The 19,094-nt window shown below is 35.7% G+C and overlaps 1 protein-coding gene across 1 annotated transcript; it reads right to left on the bottom strand.

Annotated features, from left to right (window-relative positions):
• Positions 1–2,810: 2,810 nt before the first annotated feature.
• Positions 2,811–5,227, bottom strand: LOC118740500 (phenoloxidase 2-like). The gene is made up of 4 exons (XM_036472055.1): positions 4,156–5,227; positions 3,460–4,081; positions 3,160–3,395; positions 2,811–3,093 (listed from the first exon to the last, which is right to left on the bottom strand). The coding sequence occupies exons 1-4, from the start codon at positions 5,134–5,136 to the stop codon at positions 2,881–2,883; spliced, it is 2,052 nt and encodes a 683-aa protein (XP_036327948.1). The 5' UTR covers positions 5,137–5,227; the 3' UTR covers positions 2,811–2,880.
• Between the last annotated feature and the right edge of the window lie 13,867 nt (positions 5,228–19,094).

The following is a 19,094-nucleotide window of genomic DNA, read 5'->3' as shown; positions in this document are numbered from 1 at the left end:
CCATGACCTAGAAGTTAAACATTCTAAAAATAGAATTATTAATGAAAACCAACAAAACCAACAACCGCATGATCAAGTGTGAATAGCAGCGGAATAGCTGCGCTTGATTGTGTTGGCTTAACAAATGAAAAAGTGGGAAAAAGCAACGATAATTTACAAGGCGAACTTAGCACAGTGCGTTGGCAACTGGCTGAGTCAGTGGGATCGTCGGTTCGAATCCTACTGAAAGAAGTGTGATGAGGAAATGTGGTGATTTCCGAAATAGCTATCACTTCTCCCATTTTTTCAAATTATTGTTGCTTTTCCACAATAAGTTTTTCATTAAAAACGGCCTCAAGCTCAATAAAAATTGTAAAATTATTGTAAAAGTTCAGATAGCAAAGAAACGTAAAATTTGCCGACAGTCCAGTCTAGTACAATTTTCCGTATCCGGAAACGAATAGAAAACGACTACAGTTATTATTCATTTTCGTATCCGGAAAACGTTCGAAAAAGATGATGTTACTTGAAAGCAGAGTTTGGCATTATTCGAATAAACTTTTATCCGTAATATAATTATTCGCAGATAACTCATTTACGAATAAATTATTCGTGAATAAATTGCTTTCGAATAATTGATTCGTTGTTTTATTCGTTATTTTAAATAATGAATAAAAACTCATTTTTAACACATTGAGCCACCTTTTACTTTTATTTCTATTGTCATGGATTGTGAGTTAGCTGAATTCTGTTTACTATTTTGCCAAGAATACTAGCTCATTCCCTCTGGTTTCGCGGCCCCTGATAAGATTTTTTGCATTGACCCATGCAAGAATAGCGTTGAAAACCAAATATGGGTAAAGTAAAAATTCTTAATTTAGATTGAACAACTAAAGAGCAGAACCCTTCTCACACATATTTCTGCCAAAAAAATAGCGCTCTGATGCTATATGCGAGAAAAAATACCTTTCAATGTCATGAGCTTTACCGATGGTCTTATTTCCATTTGTGAGATCTTTTCTAAGCGTGCGTAATCTTCTTCTATGGTCTTGCAACTACAACATTGGTCCGATGCGTCAACTTCTAGGCTTATGTCATGTAGGCCAACAAAAGTCCTTATAAGGAAGCTGAAGAGCACAGATGTGCGTTTTCTATTATAAGAGAGCCAAAAACCCTCGATGTAAAATTTGGCCATTGATATACCAACAGTGGTCTTTCTTGGAAGGATGTGGTCGTAACTTTCCTTGCTGATTCGCCACTTTTAAAATATCCAAGAGCTGGTTTCCTTGAGTCTTACTGCTGCAGCAATGGCTGCCCGAGCAATTTCATCAGGCGGAGGTAGATGCAAAGGCGCATTTAGGGTGTATGACGACGTGAGACATCGTAAATTCATATAATATAAACATAAAAAACAAAGTAGTCCAAACATATGGGGTTTCTAATGATTTCGACTGCAGCACCATTATGAATTGCAACCTGATTGTACAATAAATAGGGATTTTCTAAATAACTCAACTGCAGCGCCACCTAGCGGTTCCATTTTTCGCATAAGTATTTTTCATCATGCAGGAAGAACACATTTGGAATTTGAACGAAATCGGTTCATAAATACGGCTTTTATAAATAACTCGGCTCCAACGCCACCAAGGAGTTTTCTAGTAGCCTTTAATAGGACTTTATGCACAGGGAATAACCTCCGAAAATTTGACTTAAATCTATCCAGGGGTTTGAGTTAAATCGCAACAACGAAAACGGTTATCATTTTATACATAAATATATGTACATATATATATACATAAATTACTTGTTTTATTATTATTTTATTCGTTATTCGAATAATTAATGAAGATAATAATTATTCGAATAACGAATAAAATAATTTATCCGTCATTCGAATAATTTTTTTTTTGAATAAACAAAATTATTTATTATTTACGAATAACAAGAAAAACAATTTATTCATTTGTTATTCGTCATTCGAATAAATTTTGCCCAACTCTGTTTGAAAGCAATAACTGTATTTTATTTGTTTATGCTAAACATTTGAAAGCAAGCATGCGTAGTCGACAGTGGCTGAGCGTGAAAAGTAGCGTGTCGCTATTTGTTAGCTTCCAGAAGGTTCCGGGTTAGACTTCCGTCAGGCGCCGCATCCTAATTTTTTTTTGTACCCTTGAAAAAGTATCTGTGAAGTGCAGAAGGAAAGTGTATTGAACGAAAAATTCAATCAGCCAAATTTCAAAAAAAAAAACAGCCGAAAAAGTATGCGTTTCACAAACAATTTTCTGTAGTTTTTTGTACATACGTTTCTACCGCACACTTTAGTGGCAAAACGGATCGTTAAAGTATCCGAAAATGGAATCGGTAAACGGACAAAAATCCGCAATTCATCCACTTTTTTTCTTTTTCGGATCGGTTTTCGGATTTTTTGCTGGTCGAGAGGTCACTGAACTAAAATATTTCGTCTGAGTATTTTTGAGTACAAGTATAATCGAGTATTTTCCAGCGGTATTTTCAGTAGCATTGAGTATTCTCTTCGATATTTTCAATTAGTGCAGGTATTGGATACTTTGTGGTATAATGGTGTGCAATAAGTTCCTTGAACCAAAAAGGAACGTATACAAAAATCAAAAGTGCTGTTAGTTGCATGTGAAGCCGGAGTAATTCAAAATTGTTTAATTTGAAAATAAACACTATAATTGCTACATAAATACATACATGTACATATTAAGCATGTATATACATATGTACAAAAGTGAAATTTGATTTTCTCGACAAAATTTGAATGTAACAGTAATATTATTATAATATATGTAAATGAAACAGTAATTTTTCTCGTATTGTAAATGAATACATGCGTATACACGTATGCTCCATAAATCCTCAGCGGTTAATCCAAAAAGATTAGACGTTACGTGGCACAACACGGTTTTCGTGACGTACTACCAAATCTACGATGCTCATGTTCGGTGTCAAGAAATTGACTAGGCGGTCAGCTCCCGGACGGGAAAGGCGGTCAAATGGATAGCCCATTGCGCGACGATCTGGATAGAGGCGATTACGTACGCCACAGTAAGATGCAGCATCACTGCAGGTTCCCACAAGTTGTTGCTCGATCTGCCATAAAATTAGAGATTAAACATGCAGACAAATAAACTTCTTTAATAAAACTTTTTTCCGTACCCTATCTTGATCGTAATTGGACACCATAACAAACAACTCGCATCGCAAACCTTCGGGCAAGCCTTTCGGAATAAGCATATGATTAGGCCACCCACAACCACAGAAGTTGAATTCCAGTTCATCAGCGCTTCCTGCTGCTGGGCGAGTTGCATCCAAATTACGGAAGGTGCGATCAAAAGGAATGGTAACACTGGACTCAGTGGAGCGGCGTCGGACTGTGTTTTGACCAGGGTTTACTGTAAATTACATTAGAAAACTGTGGAACATTCGTACATACGTGCGTGAACTCCAAATACTTACATGACACCACAAATTTGTCTAACTCTATCATCAACAAGCGTTGATCTTTGAACAGCATTCCTTGTCCACGCTCATCAGTCTTTGGTCCCAAAAATATTCGTACAGTACCGAATCGTTGGGCACCGCCTTCGTTGTTTATGTTGATGGTGTAGGTGAATGGAGTGTGTTGCAAATGAGTAAAGCGTGCAAATACATTGCCACGTGGCACAAAGTCCATGCCGCGGGACAAGTCGACGTCTGATTGTTGCCAGAAGGTTTGAAGTACATTTGGTCGACCACCTTCGGGACTTACTTGTACGCCAGTGACAGAGACACCCTCATAGCTGAGATCCGGTAAAGTGTATGGCGGCAGACGGGTCTTGTGCTCCTGGAAGATATCATCGATAAATGCGTGCCATCTGTAGAAAACGGGATCACGCATGGCGGTGGCTGAATCGCCCATCACACCAAACGACTCCAAATGACGGTGATCGGGATCATGAGAATACGAAATGAACACATGACCCATGTTGTGGAAGTCCCCATATAGGCTGCGATTTGGCGAAATAATTGATGATTCCATCATATTTCCCAAAACATCAATACCGCGAACTTCATCCAATGGCACACGATTGCCGCTTTCCTGAAAAAAAGAGATGTTCGTTAATTCTAGTGTTGCACATTTTGGTGATACCGATAGTTGTACTCTTGACTTACATCAGTGGCAAAGCCCTGAGATATGGCTTCGAAGATGCGATCTCTCCAGCGCTCCAAGTCACTTACATCCAAGTTTATTTGGTCCAACTCCCGGTTCAAGTCTGACAATTTTGTGTCTTCAAAACGCGGTGGCCAAGCGCGACTCGCCACCAAGGAGTCCATTTTGGGGAAGTAACCCTCTTGGATTGGTTCGCGCAAATTATTGAAGCGCACAACTCGAGAAAGATTGTTGCTGAAACGTTCCAAATTATAACGAGCCACAACCTGTTCATGCATGTAGTAGAAGAGTTCACCGCGACGATCCTTGTTCACAATGGCCCGATCACCAGCTTCAAAAGGATACACTAAGTGCCAGTGCCAATGGTGCAGATTAATTCCAAGATCTTCGCGGAAGTACCACAGCCGATGCTCTGGCTCTAAATCAGAAGCAGTGTAATCGCGTGGAATAGTAATTGGCATACGTGATCCTTCGGGAACCACAGTGGCTTCCTCTCGTACCTGACGGAAAACTTGAGAGTCCACAAACTTGTCGGGGAAGTTTTGTGCAAAGGACGGAAGATCCAGTCCTTTAGTATCCTGGCGATGGAGCAAAGCCACAGAGAGTGCATAATTGAACAAGTAAGGATTTACACGATCACGCGAATACGCAGCCACACTCTGAAGGTCGTCAATTGAACGCAAGCCCATGAAAATGTCAATGAGGCGTCCAGCAATGCGACGATGAGCCGGAATAAAAAGGGAGAATTGCGCATCCCGCGGCAATGACATGGGTATACGCAGATCCGGGATAGATATGTCACTAACAGGAATACGCTGCTCTGCCTTTTCACCAAAACGACTTTGCACCTCAGTGCTGATGGGACGGTAGCGATCCGTGAGGAACTTATCGGGTACATCGAAAACTGATGCCTTGCCCTTCTCCATGAAAATAGGCTCATTAGGGCGATCGAAGAGAAGCAACAGATTATTTTTGTTAGCCATTATTGACGGTAGTTATTCAGAAAGTGAAACTCAATAATTATGCTAAATGTACAAAACGTAACTGATGCATTTGAATAAAAAATTTGCTCTTTTATACAAAATTCTCAAACGAAATGCTTTGGAGCTAACAACTGTCCTCAATTTGTGTGGTGAAATTATCGCATGGTGTGTGGTCACTAACGACCATCCGCTATACCACAAATGCCTTGCAAGCATAAATTTGGAAGTTTGTAGATATGCATGTGCATAAAATGATAAAGAGTATATCAGTATAGTTTTGTTTACTTCTAATATGTATTACATTAGACTGCATCACCAAAAAAAGTTGCGCTTTTTCCGCCGGGATTACAACATTGATTATATTTTAGGACTTCCACCAAAATATTTCGGAAAAATATTACGATTTAAGTGAGCTGGACCGATTGGAAAATACCATCAAAAATTGAGTTTTTTATGAATAAAAATAGTTTCTTAAAAGATTTTTTGGGAAAATCTCCTCAGATGACAAAACGGTTTAGCTTTAAAAATCTGCATAAAAATATAAATTTTTTTTTAACGGAATCATAACAATAAGATTTTTTATGCTGTTCTTTAACTTTTTTCTAAGATTTGTTTAAGAAAAACTCGAAAAACTGGGCCAAAACTATACCGATATAGACTTGTGAGGTATCAGTGGCAAGGTATTTCCTCACCCTTTTTATTTCTTTGCAAAAAACGCATTCACGTCCCAATTTTCTCTTTATCAAATACCAGCACGTCTTAGTTCAACATGGAAAGCTTGTTTGTCTTACCCTTCTCTTTCATGCTTTAATTGAGTTTATTTGCAGAGAAATAAAAAGGGTGAGAAAATTTCTTTCCAATGATATGTCATAAGTCTAAATCGGTAGAGTTTAGGCTGAGTTATTCAAGTTTTTTTAACCAGTCTTTGAAAAAAGTTGAAAAACAATATTAAAAATCTCATTATTGCGATTCCGTTGAATTTTTTTTTTTAATATTTATATGCAAATTTTTTAAGCTCTTTTGTCACCTAACGTTATTTTTCACAAAAACTATTTTAAAAAACTTTTTTTATTCACAACAAACTAAATTTTTTGAGGTATTTTCAAATCGGTCCAGCCCACGTAAATCTTAATATTTTTCCGAAATATTTCGGTGAAGGTCTTAGAATATAATAGACTTTATAATTCCGGTGGAAAAACAGTACCGACTTTTTTTGTATGTGGAGTGATGCAGTCTAATGTACATCATACATTTACATACATACGTTGATTGAAGATAAGCTGAAATTTATCTAATTGTGTATTTTTATTTGAACATTCCCACCAAACAAAACATGAGAAATAGGCAACAATCGTCAATGGCAACAAATTGGCGACTATCCGATTTGTTATAAAAAAAAAATTATATGAGTATTGAAAAATAATGAAATTATTCCAATTAATAAAACGGTAAGAAAACGACTCGTCCAAGTGAGTTGCCTTCGGTGGACGTTTTAGAGCGACTGGTAATCAGAAATCATTACGAAGGCGACATTAATAATCAGGGAACGGATTTTAGTACCTAAAAACCTATAAAAAAGGCAACATAAAATAGCGAAATAGGCAGGAAAAGGCACTAGATATCGCAAAAAGGGCAAAATAAGGCACTAAAAAAAGACAAAAATCGAAAATATACATTTATTTTAGAAGTGTTTGTTTACAAGTAAAAAGAGTAAAACTATGAACTATTTTCATTATATCGAGTTCTTTTTGCGATTGTATCGTAGGCAACAATTTACACATATTTTTTTTTTGTTGCAAATAGGTTGTAAAGACTAGTTATATCGTCCTGCAAAATCATAGAGTTTGCATATGTACCGTTACGAAGGAAAAGCAAAGCAAATTTTATCGTTCGCTTTGTCTACAATTTTTCGTACCCGCAATTTCATCGTAAGCGACACTGTGAGTGCAGAACTTCATTTTGCATAGCAGTTTTACCTATAGCTTTAACCAAAGTTTCCTCAAAACTTACATAATTGAATGCTTAAAAAGCAGCTCATCAAAATAAAGTGCATTCTTCCACTGCAGTCACTAATTCCAGCGTGAGTCGTCTTGCGGGATCTTTTTTGAAGCTCTTGCTTTCTCATCGGTTTATAAGATTTAAAAGTGTAAATGGAAGATAAAAATATCAACCTTGCGCTAGTTTCAATTGCATCGTAAGCAACAAAGGGCGAATTTTAATTTTTTTTAACCGACTTCACAAAAAGGAGAAGGTTATCAGTTCGTCGGTATATTATTTGTTTTTTTTGTTGTTGTTGTGTTGTGTTAAGTATCTTACCGTATAACTTTGGATCACGTTAACCGATTTCTAGAATTCCATTTTTAAAGGAACCTGTATTAACTCACAGGTCGTCCCATAGTAATTGGTTTAAATCTGATCACTGGGTCATGAAGAAATTAACGATAATCTTAAACTTTTTATGAAAATTGAAGTCGATTTCTTTTTTGCTTAATAATTACTTGTTGTTACCTCGATACAGATAAACTTTGGATGATACAGCTACTTATATGGATGCAGCCTTCAAATAATTTAACTTTGTTGTTCGCCTTTCAAATTGCTTATAAAATTTTAAGTTCACCACTTGTTTTTTTTTCCACTTTTCATTATCATAATTTTTGGAGCTCAGCATTTTTTTTATATAGTTGTAATGTTCGTTTTAAATATCTGCATTAAAAGATTTCCTTTAGTTAATTTTTTCTATTTTTAGGTGTGAAACACATTTTAAGCCGAGAAACATAAAAAATAAATTGCGGAACTTGCCAAAAAACATCTTAATATCATGTCTTTTGCATTGAACTTTTTCTGTTAAACAACTAAATTTTAATTTTTTATAATTCCTTGAAAAAACGTAAAAAAAAAATAACAAATAGCGGCAGCCAATGTCGTTATTTCTGTTCCTGGTCGTTTGAGAATTGAACTGGCTTTAAAGCTGCATTTACAAAAACCACTTGTGGACAATCTATAAGATGCACCAGTCAGTTAATGTTGTAACTCACGTTGAGTTTATTCTGCTGAGTAGCGTTGTATATGTTTAATTGACTTGAAATTCCGTTTATTTAAACAATCCTTAAAGTATCCGCACTCCTAATTGTTTAAATCAGGTCTTCGGAGCAAAAGTTTTTTTTCATCGCCCCGCTCTAGCTCCGCTCCGGTAGTTTATTTCGCTCCGTGCTCCGCCCCGCTGCTAGTAAAAAAAACCTTATTGGGCAATTCACAAGGTGTCGTATTTGTCGTGTTTGTCGTGAAGTCATGATATTTCATGACAGTTGTAAAAATGTTGTTATTGTTTTGTGAAGAAAAATAACACATGACGATACAACTCTGCAACCTATGTTTATTCGGTGTTATGTGAGGTTAAGTGCTGCGATAAAATAAATAATCGTAACAGGTGTTCACAACCGTCGTGTTTTAACACAACTTTTGTTAGGAAAATATAACTTCACAACACCTTGTGAATTGCCCATATTTATTTAATTACTTACATGCATGTTAGCATGGGTCAAAAATCTGCTTTTCTAGAATTTTGATTGGTAATAGCAAAAAATGGTTCATTATCTAAAAACAATCTGTGTCTAAGATGAAAATTGTTGGTCAATATCTTAGGCTTGCCCAAGTCCATCAAAGTTCAAGCGCCAAAACAATTTTTTCTTAGCTTGATTCGATTCTCTACAAAAAAGGTCCATACACCAAATTATGTAGGACTAATACTTTCGAAGATACTTGCAATTTTAGTAAAAACAAGTAAGAGGAGTGCTGTCTTCGGCTATGCCTAAGGCTTCATACCTTTTATGAACATCTGAAAATTTTATTTTAACAGGTTACTGCGTTTAAAAAATTTATATATTCACATTACTGCATTTAAAAAATTTACTGCATTTACTGCATGATTACTGCATTTAAAAAATTTATATATTCACAGCATACATTGATAGAGCAGACACATATAAACAATCAGAGGTATGGAAGATATACCTTATATAGCACCCATATATGTGATTTGCACTGCTGTGTATCGGTATGTAAACCGGTAACACAATTTATTGGGTTTAGCTTCCTACATAAAGGAGATATATCGAAAAAACTGGTATCTGAACAATCAGTGGTATAACAGATAAAGCTTATACAGCATAGATTTTGACGATTTCTATACATAGTATAAAGGAAAGTCGAGATTCTTTGTACGCGTTAATCTCGAAAATTTCTTCTTTCTCAAACATACTCTGTATCGACAGGACAGGGATCTTTTTTACTTAGAATTTTAACAGGGTTGCCACTAGGAATGGATCCCGGGATCCCGGTCTTTTCTAAGTCTCGAAAATCCCGGGATTATTTGTCTAAAATCCCGGGATTTTCGTGATTTGTAATATACACTGGTGGCAATAATAGAAACGCTTTATGTTGAACATTTTTGGCTATATTTCTTTTGTTTATTTAATATTTAACATTTTTTATAAACGTGTAGCTCAATATACATTCATATAACACCTTGCGGCAGGCAATTTTGTACACAAAAAAAAATCAATATATTCGCCAAACCAATTTTTCTCCTGACGTCAGGATTTTTTAAAAGAACTTTGAAATTTGAAAATATGAGTAATTCAAAAAATGGTTTAAAAATGTCAGTGCAATATACTTAAAAAACAAGTATGGGTATCAAATAAAGGAGAAGATTCTGTGGAGTTAAAATATATTACATTTTTTGGTGCGTAAGGGACGGGTAGGTATTGCAAATACCCTTTTATAATTATATCCACGAATATCCTTGAAATTTTTCAATTCTTATTTTTGAAAAAATTATGTGTTAAGGACTAATTTTATTAGCTTAAAAAAATAAAATAGATTAAAGGGGCATTTTCAATTCCTATTCGTCCTTGCGGACCCAAACAAAATTATTTCATTTGGTACCCATACTTTTTATACCCGAGCGCACTTGTGCACAAGGGTATTATAACTTTGTTCACATAACGGTTGTTTGTAACAGGCAAAACGAATCGAGATAGATATAGACAAATGTATACATAAATGATCAGAATGAAAAGAGAAATCGATTAAGCGGTGACTGTCTGTCCGTCCGTCCGTCCGTCCGTCCGTCCGTCCGTCTGTGCACACGATAACTCGAGTAAAAATTGAGATATCTTAACGAAACTTGGTACGTGAACTTCTTTTGGGCGTGGGACGGACGGTATTGAAAATGGGCGAAATTGGATAATAACCACGCCTACCTCCCATATAACGGTAATTTTAAGAAATACGAAAACTGCGATATTTTAGTAACTACTGAATATAATTCACTCAAAATTCATACTTACAATGAGTTTCAGACGGAAAACATGAATATTATAAATTTTTGGAAAATGGGCGTAGCCACGCCTACTTATGGTTACATGTGTATATCTTGGTAACCGCTGCACCAATTTCTTCCAAACTTGGCACAGTTGTTGACCTTAGTACAGCATACTAAATGGCTGAAAATTTAAAAAATCGGACAATAACCACGCCTACCTCCCATATAACGGTAATTTTCAGAAAAACGAAAACTGCGATATTTTAGTAACTACTGAAGATAATTCACTCAAAATTCATACTTACAATGAGTTTCAGACGGAAAACATGAATATTATAAAATTTTGGCAAATGGGCGTAGCCACGCCCACTTATGGTTACATGTGTATATCTTGGTAACCGCTACACCCATTTCTTCCAAACATGGCACAGTTGTTGGTCCTGGTACAGCATACCAAATGGCCGAAAATTTCTAAAATCGGACAATAACCACGCCCACATCCCATATAACGGTAATTTCGAGAAATACAAAATCTTCGATAAATCAGTAAATATTGAAGCTAATTTATTCAAAATTGATGATTGCAACAATTCTTTACCAAGAAATACGTTTATGACAAAATTTTGGAAAATGGGCGTAGCACCGCCCACTTGTGATCACATATATGCATCTCGCTAACCGTTCTAGCAATTTGTACCAAGCTCGGTATGGTTATTGGGCTTGCCACATAAAAGCAAACCGTTGAAAATTGTTGAAATCGGACTAAAATTGAGGCCGCTTTTCATATAACGGTAAATTTCAGATATGCTTGAAATTTCAATATTTCGAAATTTAAGGACGCTAATTTACTTAAAATGTATACACCCCGGCTTATCATGTAGCGGTAGCTTTCGGAAAGGTGGAAAACATATATTTAATACTTGCGCCGGGTATTTAATGTTCGGCTCCGCCCGAACTTAGACTTTCTTACTTGTTTTAAATAAATTTTGGAATTAACCATATCTTTGAAATTATTCGGCCCTAGCTGCCAAAAAAACGTAAGTGACATTTTTCCAAAATTTTCGTTTTGATGCAGAAAGGCATCTAGATGCTCCAGCAATATTTCTGCATCAAAAAGAAAATTTTGAAAAAAATGTCGCTTACGTTATTTTCATGACGTCAGAGAAATGCCCATTTATATGCAGTTAATTATGTGTAATATGAGGTAGACTTCTATAAAAAAATTTAAATTTTGGATAAGCCAAAGGAATATAGACAAAACTGGTCGAATTAAGGCACTTCGTTTATTTCTGCCACCAGCATTATGGACTTCTTTCAACCAGAAAATTAATTTTTTTGATTAAATTTTTCTTGCATGGAGCTTTTTTCGACATACCTTAAATTACTTTATCAGATATGTACTCACTAAAGTATTATTAAATGCATATAAATTTAATTACTGTTTTTCGTTTTGTTACTTATGAAATAATTTTCACTTTAAATTAAAGGTACGTTTCAAACCCATTTACTTATTATTTATTAAGTATATGGTAGGAGAACTTCTCAAACCACATTGATGCAATTTTTTCATGTTAAGTCGTTGAAAAATAATAAATATCTAAATCCCGGGACTGATCCCGGGATCCCGGGATTGAACCAACGACATCCGGAAAATCCCGGGATCGTAAAAATCGAAAAAATTAACATCCCTAGTTGCCACCTGTCTAAAAAACTATAAGATCAGCACCGTTCGTTGGATTACAAAAGATGAGGTGTCAAATGAAAGGGATTGGCCTCTAGAAAATCACTGAATTTTTTTTAATAGGGTTGCCACCTGTTAATAAAATTACTATATTCAATCATAATAAGCGTAGGCGTCAGTTCTGCACCTTCACTGTAAAACGAAAAGACTTAGCCTCTACATGCGCAATAATGTATTACTTTTCTGAGTAGGATTGCACCTACTAAAAAGTTAAAAGATTTTCTCCGTTCTTTGGATTACAAAATGAGATACCAAATGAAAGTGCATGGCATTCGCATGTACAAAAACTTTATTATTTTTTAAATAGGGTTGCCACCTATTTAAACTTACTATTTTCTATACTTAGTATAAAGGAAAGTGGAGATATTTTGACCACACCACTGCACGGATTTAGACGAAATTTTTTAAGTATAGTCTGTACTGATAGGAGTTTTATCTTTAGTACTTTGAGTTCCTATAGGGTTGCCACCTGTCAAAAAAATTATAAGACCGGCACTGTTCGTTGGATTACCAGAAATGAGGTGTCAAATAAAATGGCTCGGCTCTTAGATGTTCAATAATGTATTACTTTTTGAGTAGGGTTGCCACCTATTTAAAGCTTACTATTTCATTCGAACATGGTGTGAATACAAAAAGTGAGATGTGAAGTGAAAACGATTGGCCTCCAGATGTTCAATAAAATAATAAGAATTTCTAAAAATAATAAGATTTTCAAAGTTCTTTGGACTAAAAAATGAGGTATCAAGTGAAAGAATATGGTCTCCGGATAAGCTTTTATTTTTTTAATGGGCTGCCACCTATTTAAAAATTAATACCTAACAAATAATACGTGAAGGCGCTCTTTCTTAAGAATAGTTTTTTTTGTTAGGTGCTGTATTCAAAAAAGCGTAAGGAGCTCATGCTATTTTTGTTTGCATATGTGAGCATGTATGTACTTAAGCTACATTTGTTGGGATTTCAGTGAGAGACAGAATTTATAAGTTTTTATTTTATTAGGCTCACGGACATATGTACAAGTATTTTAGTATATATATATATGAATGTATGTACATACACCCACTGTAATTGTTTTTAAGTCAAAAATATTTGAAACACAAAATTCAAATAAAATACTTCAATGTTTTTGTTTATTTCTTCGCGTATTTTTTTCCTCTACTCTCCTTCGTTAATTTGAATATATGCATGTACATTAGGGTGGTCCCTATGATTGTTCTGTACCGAAAAAATATACCCTTATTTTTTTATTTTGAAATCAAAAAATCTTTAGAGGTCGCTCAAAGCTCCCAAAGTTTTCCATGTATTTTATATGGGGAGAAACAACTTTTCGTAGATATGGCATAGAATAGTTAAAAATCAATATTTTTCTACTTATCTCTTCTTATCTTATCTGCTTATCTGCAGGAGATTCCCAATAATAATACCCAATTGTTTATTTAACTTTCTGAAAATTCTCACCGGCAACACTGTTGGACATTCTTTTCCATGGTGTTGTTTTTTAATTTTATTCTTTGTATATACATAAACGCAAATTGAGATCGGAATATTACCCTCAATTGGAGAATGAAAATTGGCTTTCTGACTTAATGTTCTTTACCGATATGATTAATGTGTCCAACCGTACTTCTTTCGGAAGTACAGCACTTCTTTTTTCGCTCTTGTACTTCGTACTTCCAAGTACAGCCAAGTATACTTCTTAGCGATATTTTGTACTTCAGGAGGGAGATTCTGTAACCAGTTAGCGATAATTTTCGGATCGCTAACGCACTTTTTGACGCATGATATAAATGTTTTTGCGTCAAAAAGTGCGATAGCAATTCAAAAATTTTCGCTAACTGGTTATAGAATCTCTCCCCAGGACCTGTACTTCTCCAATCTTCGGACGATCGTCACATGGCCTGGGCGATAAATTCGTTCAAACCATTAAAGTCGCCGGGGACCGATGGCATCATACCTGCGCAGCTGCAAAGGGCTCTGAAGGTGTCGTGCAATTGGTTGGATCCTATTTATATGAACTACGTGAGAATCGGGTACATCCAAAGGCTTGCAGGCGGGAAAAGGCTCTCATGTTTCCCCTAGAGATTTAGGGCCTATCAGTAAAGTATTGGTAAAGTGGTCAGAAGAAGCCTTCACGCATGAAAATTATGCAGTAGGGGCCTTCTTCGATATCGAGAGGGCCTGCAAAATTGTCACTTCAGAGGCAATAGTCAAGTATATACATAATATGGGGATGAAGCCAACCTAATAAGGCTTATCTACCGCTTAATTCGTGACATAACTATCGCGGCGGGAGAGGGGGAGCGTCTGCACTCAGTGCAGAGTCAATAGGAGCACTCCACAAGGTGGTGTCCTCTCTCCCCTGCTCTGAATTGCAGTTATAAACGACCTTCTATAGGAACTGAAAAAAGTGGGCTGTCGGGTGATCGCCTATGTAGATGATGTGGAACTTTTGGTTAAGGGCCGATTTCTATACACCCTTTTTGATCTGCCTTAAGGTTACATGAACCAGGTAGCTAAGTGGGCAATCAACGGCGGCTGTCGTGGAAGCCTAACATTAGGGAAAGGGTAGGAAAGGTTGCCGTGTACATACTTCTGTAGGGGAGCTATCGGTAAAATGTGGGGTCTCTCGTCCAAATTAATTCATTAGCTCTAGGAAACCAGATTTAAGCCTATATTGTTTTAAGCAGCCCTTGTGATGGAGCTCACTAGAGAAGGCTGCACTTTTAAAACAGGAATTAGCGGAGCATTAGCAACCAAACCTACACTGGCGTTTAACATACATATGTTGAACACGGCGCCTGCGGATATTGCAGACAGAATTGTCGCAGTACGAACTGCTATTAGGCTAAGGGAAACTGGGTCCTTTTGTGACATAAAAAATGGAAAAGAAGACATTTGTCTGCTGCAACAAATGTTTTTATAGGGCATTTTAAAGCACGTTACCTCTCAAGGGCTAGTGATGAAGGTTCTGACAGGCCATTGTGCGATTGGTATTGATGCGGTGAGACTAGGAGTTTCGACTGATCCTTTTGTATCAGCTGTCAAGAGGAAGATGAAGTGGAATCATATCCACACTTTATTTTAGACAGTCCAACCTCCGCGAGGCTCAGGGATCGAAATTAGCCGCACTCGAAATTTCGTAATCGGCTCGCGGCGTTACTTGACCCAACCAAGTCACATTAGATATGATGGGACATTTGCAAAATTTGACTTTGTCTCTTCAAAAAAAGAATATTGCATCATTTTCCATGGCTAGAAAAAATATTGCACGTAATTCAGAATCAGATTTTGAAAAGAGATTTGCCGATTTAAAATTATTTAAATGTACGTTTGCATACTTTTTCACTTTTTTATGTAACATAATTGAGAATGAATTTGCAATATTCCGTTTTAAGAAAAGCGAAGAAGAGTTGGAGTTTTTGGAATTAAAAGAAGATTAGGAACAGGAAATGCAACATAAAGCTTTGCTAGTGCTTGAATTCCGGTAACAAGTACCAGAGTTAAAATATCCGCTGTTGAAAATAGCTGCGTCCCGTATAATTTCAATTTTTGGTACAACGAATAACTGTGAGTCTTTGTACTCTACAATGAAATCCGTAAAGTCAAAATACCGTTCACAATTAGTTGCATTCGCGAAAGTTATAAAAACTATCAGCTTTTTCCCAGCAAAAAATCGGTAATCGCTTTTAGTGGTAACGTGTTCTATGTAGAAGGCATAGCGTTATAATGCCTTAAAATTTTTTCGTTTCTTTTAGGCATTGGCGGTAATGCAAAGTAAGATGTCCTACAATATTTTATTTATTCCGCTTCTTTGTTTAATTTCGGGGAATGCAAAGTAGAATGTCCTATAATTTTTTTTAATTCGCTTCTGTGCTTCATTTCGGGGAATTCAAAGTAGAATGTCCTGCAATATTTTATTTGTTTCGCTTCTTTGCTTCATTTCAGGGAATGCAAAGTAGAATGCTGCATCGTAGTCAGATAAAAATAGAATGAATATCCAAAAATTCTTTTTCTACCGTTACTTTCCGGTGGAAATTTGTCTCGCATAAAAATCATGATTTGCTTTGTTCAATTTGCAGCGAAGTCAGTGGTGCCAGATGTGGGGATTTCGCCCCATTTTGGGGATTTCTGAAAGCATTTGGAGATAGTGTTTTTCGTTTGGGGATGTGGGGATTTGATGGGGATTTTTATTTGATTTAAAATATTTATATTGAAATTAAAATACATATATTTTACTGCCTGCTCTTAAAAATGTCTCAAACAAAGATAATAGCCGTCATCGATTTGCCAACAGTTAGCAAGTGGCGAAACGAACGAACTCAATGAGATACAACCAAACTTGCTATCGTCTATCCGTGCTAGCTAACTTTGTTGTTGCTTTCACATGCAAAATTTTTCGTTAAGCGTTGGGGAATTGGTCAAAAGTAGGGTTCTTTGAAAAAACATGCAAATTCCTCGGGATTTATAAATAGTCGATGCATCGAGGCGTCGAAGCATCGATGTTTTCTGTAAACTGACATCTCAAGTACATCGAATGGCCGAACATCGCTTTGTCTGAAGTTCATAGAGAGGAAGATGCATTTTTATAGCTCATAAAATGTTAGGCACTCCGCACATTAAGCGCCTAGTAATAGTAGTATAGTCATCCCGGCATACTAAAGTATGCAGCTTTTATGCCGAACACATGTATTTCAATGAATCTCTGTATATGTATTACGATTCATAATCATGTTTTCGCCTAATCATAAAAGCTTAATGAATCGAAGCGCCTAACATTGTCAGGCGCTAGGCGTTTTGAAACAGTATTTTGCTTTCATTTTACATATATACATATGTATATACATACATATGTTATCGTATTCAAGTTTTGAAAATACATTTGTCATTGAAAAACTAATAAATAATAAATAAACGTGAACGATTTAGTGGCTAAATTTGTACTGATCGTGGATAAGTATCCGTGCCTTTACAACAATACTCTGCAGGACTATTCGAGAAAGGATGCCACGGAGAAGGCTTGGGCAACAATATCAGACCAAATAAATTGGTCAGGTATGTCGTGCCACAGTCATAATATAAGATAATTTTTCGTCGTCTTCAGAGAGCTCCTTCGCAGCAATGAATAGTCGGTTCTGACAATTATTCCTTATATACGGGAGAACCCAATATTTCCTACGCCTCTTCATTTTACGACGCCGAAGATGAAGAGCTAGGAGCATAACGGCATCGTCCTCGTCGCTAGACGTGAACGTTATGAAATTGCATTTTATTGATTTGTTTTTGTCACATTCGCCAAACAAAGTTTCACTGAATAACAGAAAAAATGTCAGTAAACTAAAATCAATTTTTTTATTTAATTTATGTACGGTGCCAAGTGCGCAGAAGTCGAGTCGTTATGCATTCGTTTCGGCATGACGGAACGATTACTCTACTATGATTAGGGGTATAATGTGCGGAGTGCCTTAGTATAATAAAGTGCAAGTTTCAATTGCTTTAATTTTTAGTTTTTTTCTTTGGCTGATTTGCGCTTTGTTATACTAAAATTTTATGAGCTATAAAACTAGTACATACCGAAAAAGGTTCTTAATGTTTTATTTCCATAGTGGAGGAAAACTCTATGCGTATCGATGCATCGATGCGAGGACTAACATCGATGTATTTTTACCACTGACATCCCTAATTCCAAAACGAAAAATTTGTGTATTTTTTATTATACTAGTATTATAGATTTTGAGACGAGCAACACGATTCCATTGTTCAAAATTCGAAAAAAAATCTAACACCTAAATTTAAAAAATGCATTATTTATTGCATTTTTTTTTCTATTTGCATGCAGTGCATCCTTCACTCAATTTTGTATCCCTCGAACAATAAGTGCACTTCATGACCTTTAATTTGAGCCAAGGTTGAAGCCTCTAGGCCCTCTCAGAGCCAAGTTATAACAATTTTAAACCAAACTTCGAAACTGCTGTACAAGTTTTTACTCCAAAATTAGAAAAAAATTGCGTAAAATATCGAATGAAATTTCGAAATTTAGCTTCAGAATCGTAATAATTTAGCTGTCAAAGGAGCTAGAGACCTTGGCTTAAATTAAAGGTCTTGAATAGCACTAAAACTGGCTCGTTGTTCGAGGGATATAAAATTGTGTGAAGGATGCACAGCTGCATGCAAATCATAAAAAATGCAATATACAATAATGCATGTTTCAAATTGACAGGTTGAAAATTGTTTTCCTTTTTTTAAATAGTAGATTCGTGTTTCTGATCTCAAAATCTATAATATTGGTATAATAAAAATTACAAATATTGTTTTTTTAATTTATCCGTTGGATTTTGCATGTTTTTTTCGAAGAACACTATTTTTGACCAATTTTTTAAGGTCAAGGAGTGATTGTGGATCAATGGCAATATTTTTCCTTGAAAGGCAATTACATTAGCTTTCAAAGCCATTTTGTTTCATATCAAAATATTGCTTCTGTCGAAAACGCTACGATTAATTGACATGAAGTGTTAAAAAAGCACACTGTGTGTGGTCGAGTTAGCTCGAGTATCTTATTTTTCAGTTGAGAAATGTAATTTTGAAATCTTAAAATTACTACGGTATATTTTTCTCAACACCATATGACTCAAAACATATGATTTATAAAAATATAATTCATTTATAAACAATACATATTATAATAAACTAAAATATCTATCATACTTGGGCGTACAAAATTTTTGATTCTTAATTAAATGGATACAGTTGAAATATGGTTTAGTAATGAGGAAGATGATCCGGAAGCTAATGGATTAGTAGAGTTAGTTAAAGCAAGGAAGAAATCCCTTGGAGCTGGAAGATGAAGTGTATGTACATATGTGAATTTTATGAATAGTAGTTGCGTTCCAGATGCTTCAC

This window comes from Rhagoletis pomonella, unplaced genomic scaffold (genome assembly GCF_013731165.1).
Source record: "Rhagoletis pomonella isolate Grant_MI unplaced genomic scaffold, Rhpom_1.0 Rhpom_scaffold_00006, whole genome shotgun sequence".
Classification (NCBI taxonomy): Eukaryota; Metazoa; Arthropoda; class Insecta; order Diptera; family Tephritidae; genus Rhagoletis; species Rhagoletis pomonella.
This window is presented reverse-complemented; position numbering and strand designations above follow the sequence as displayed.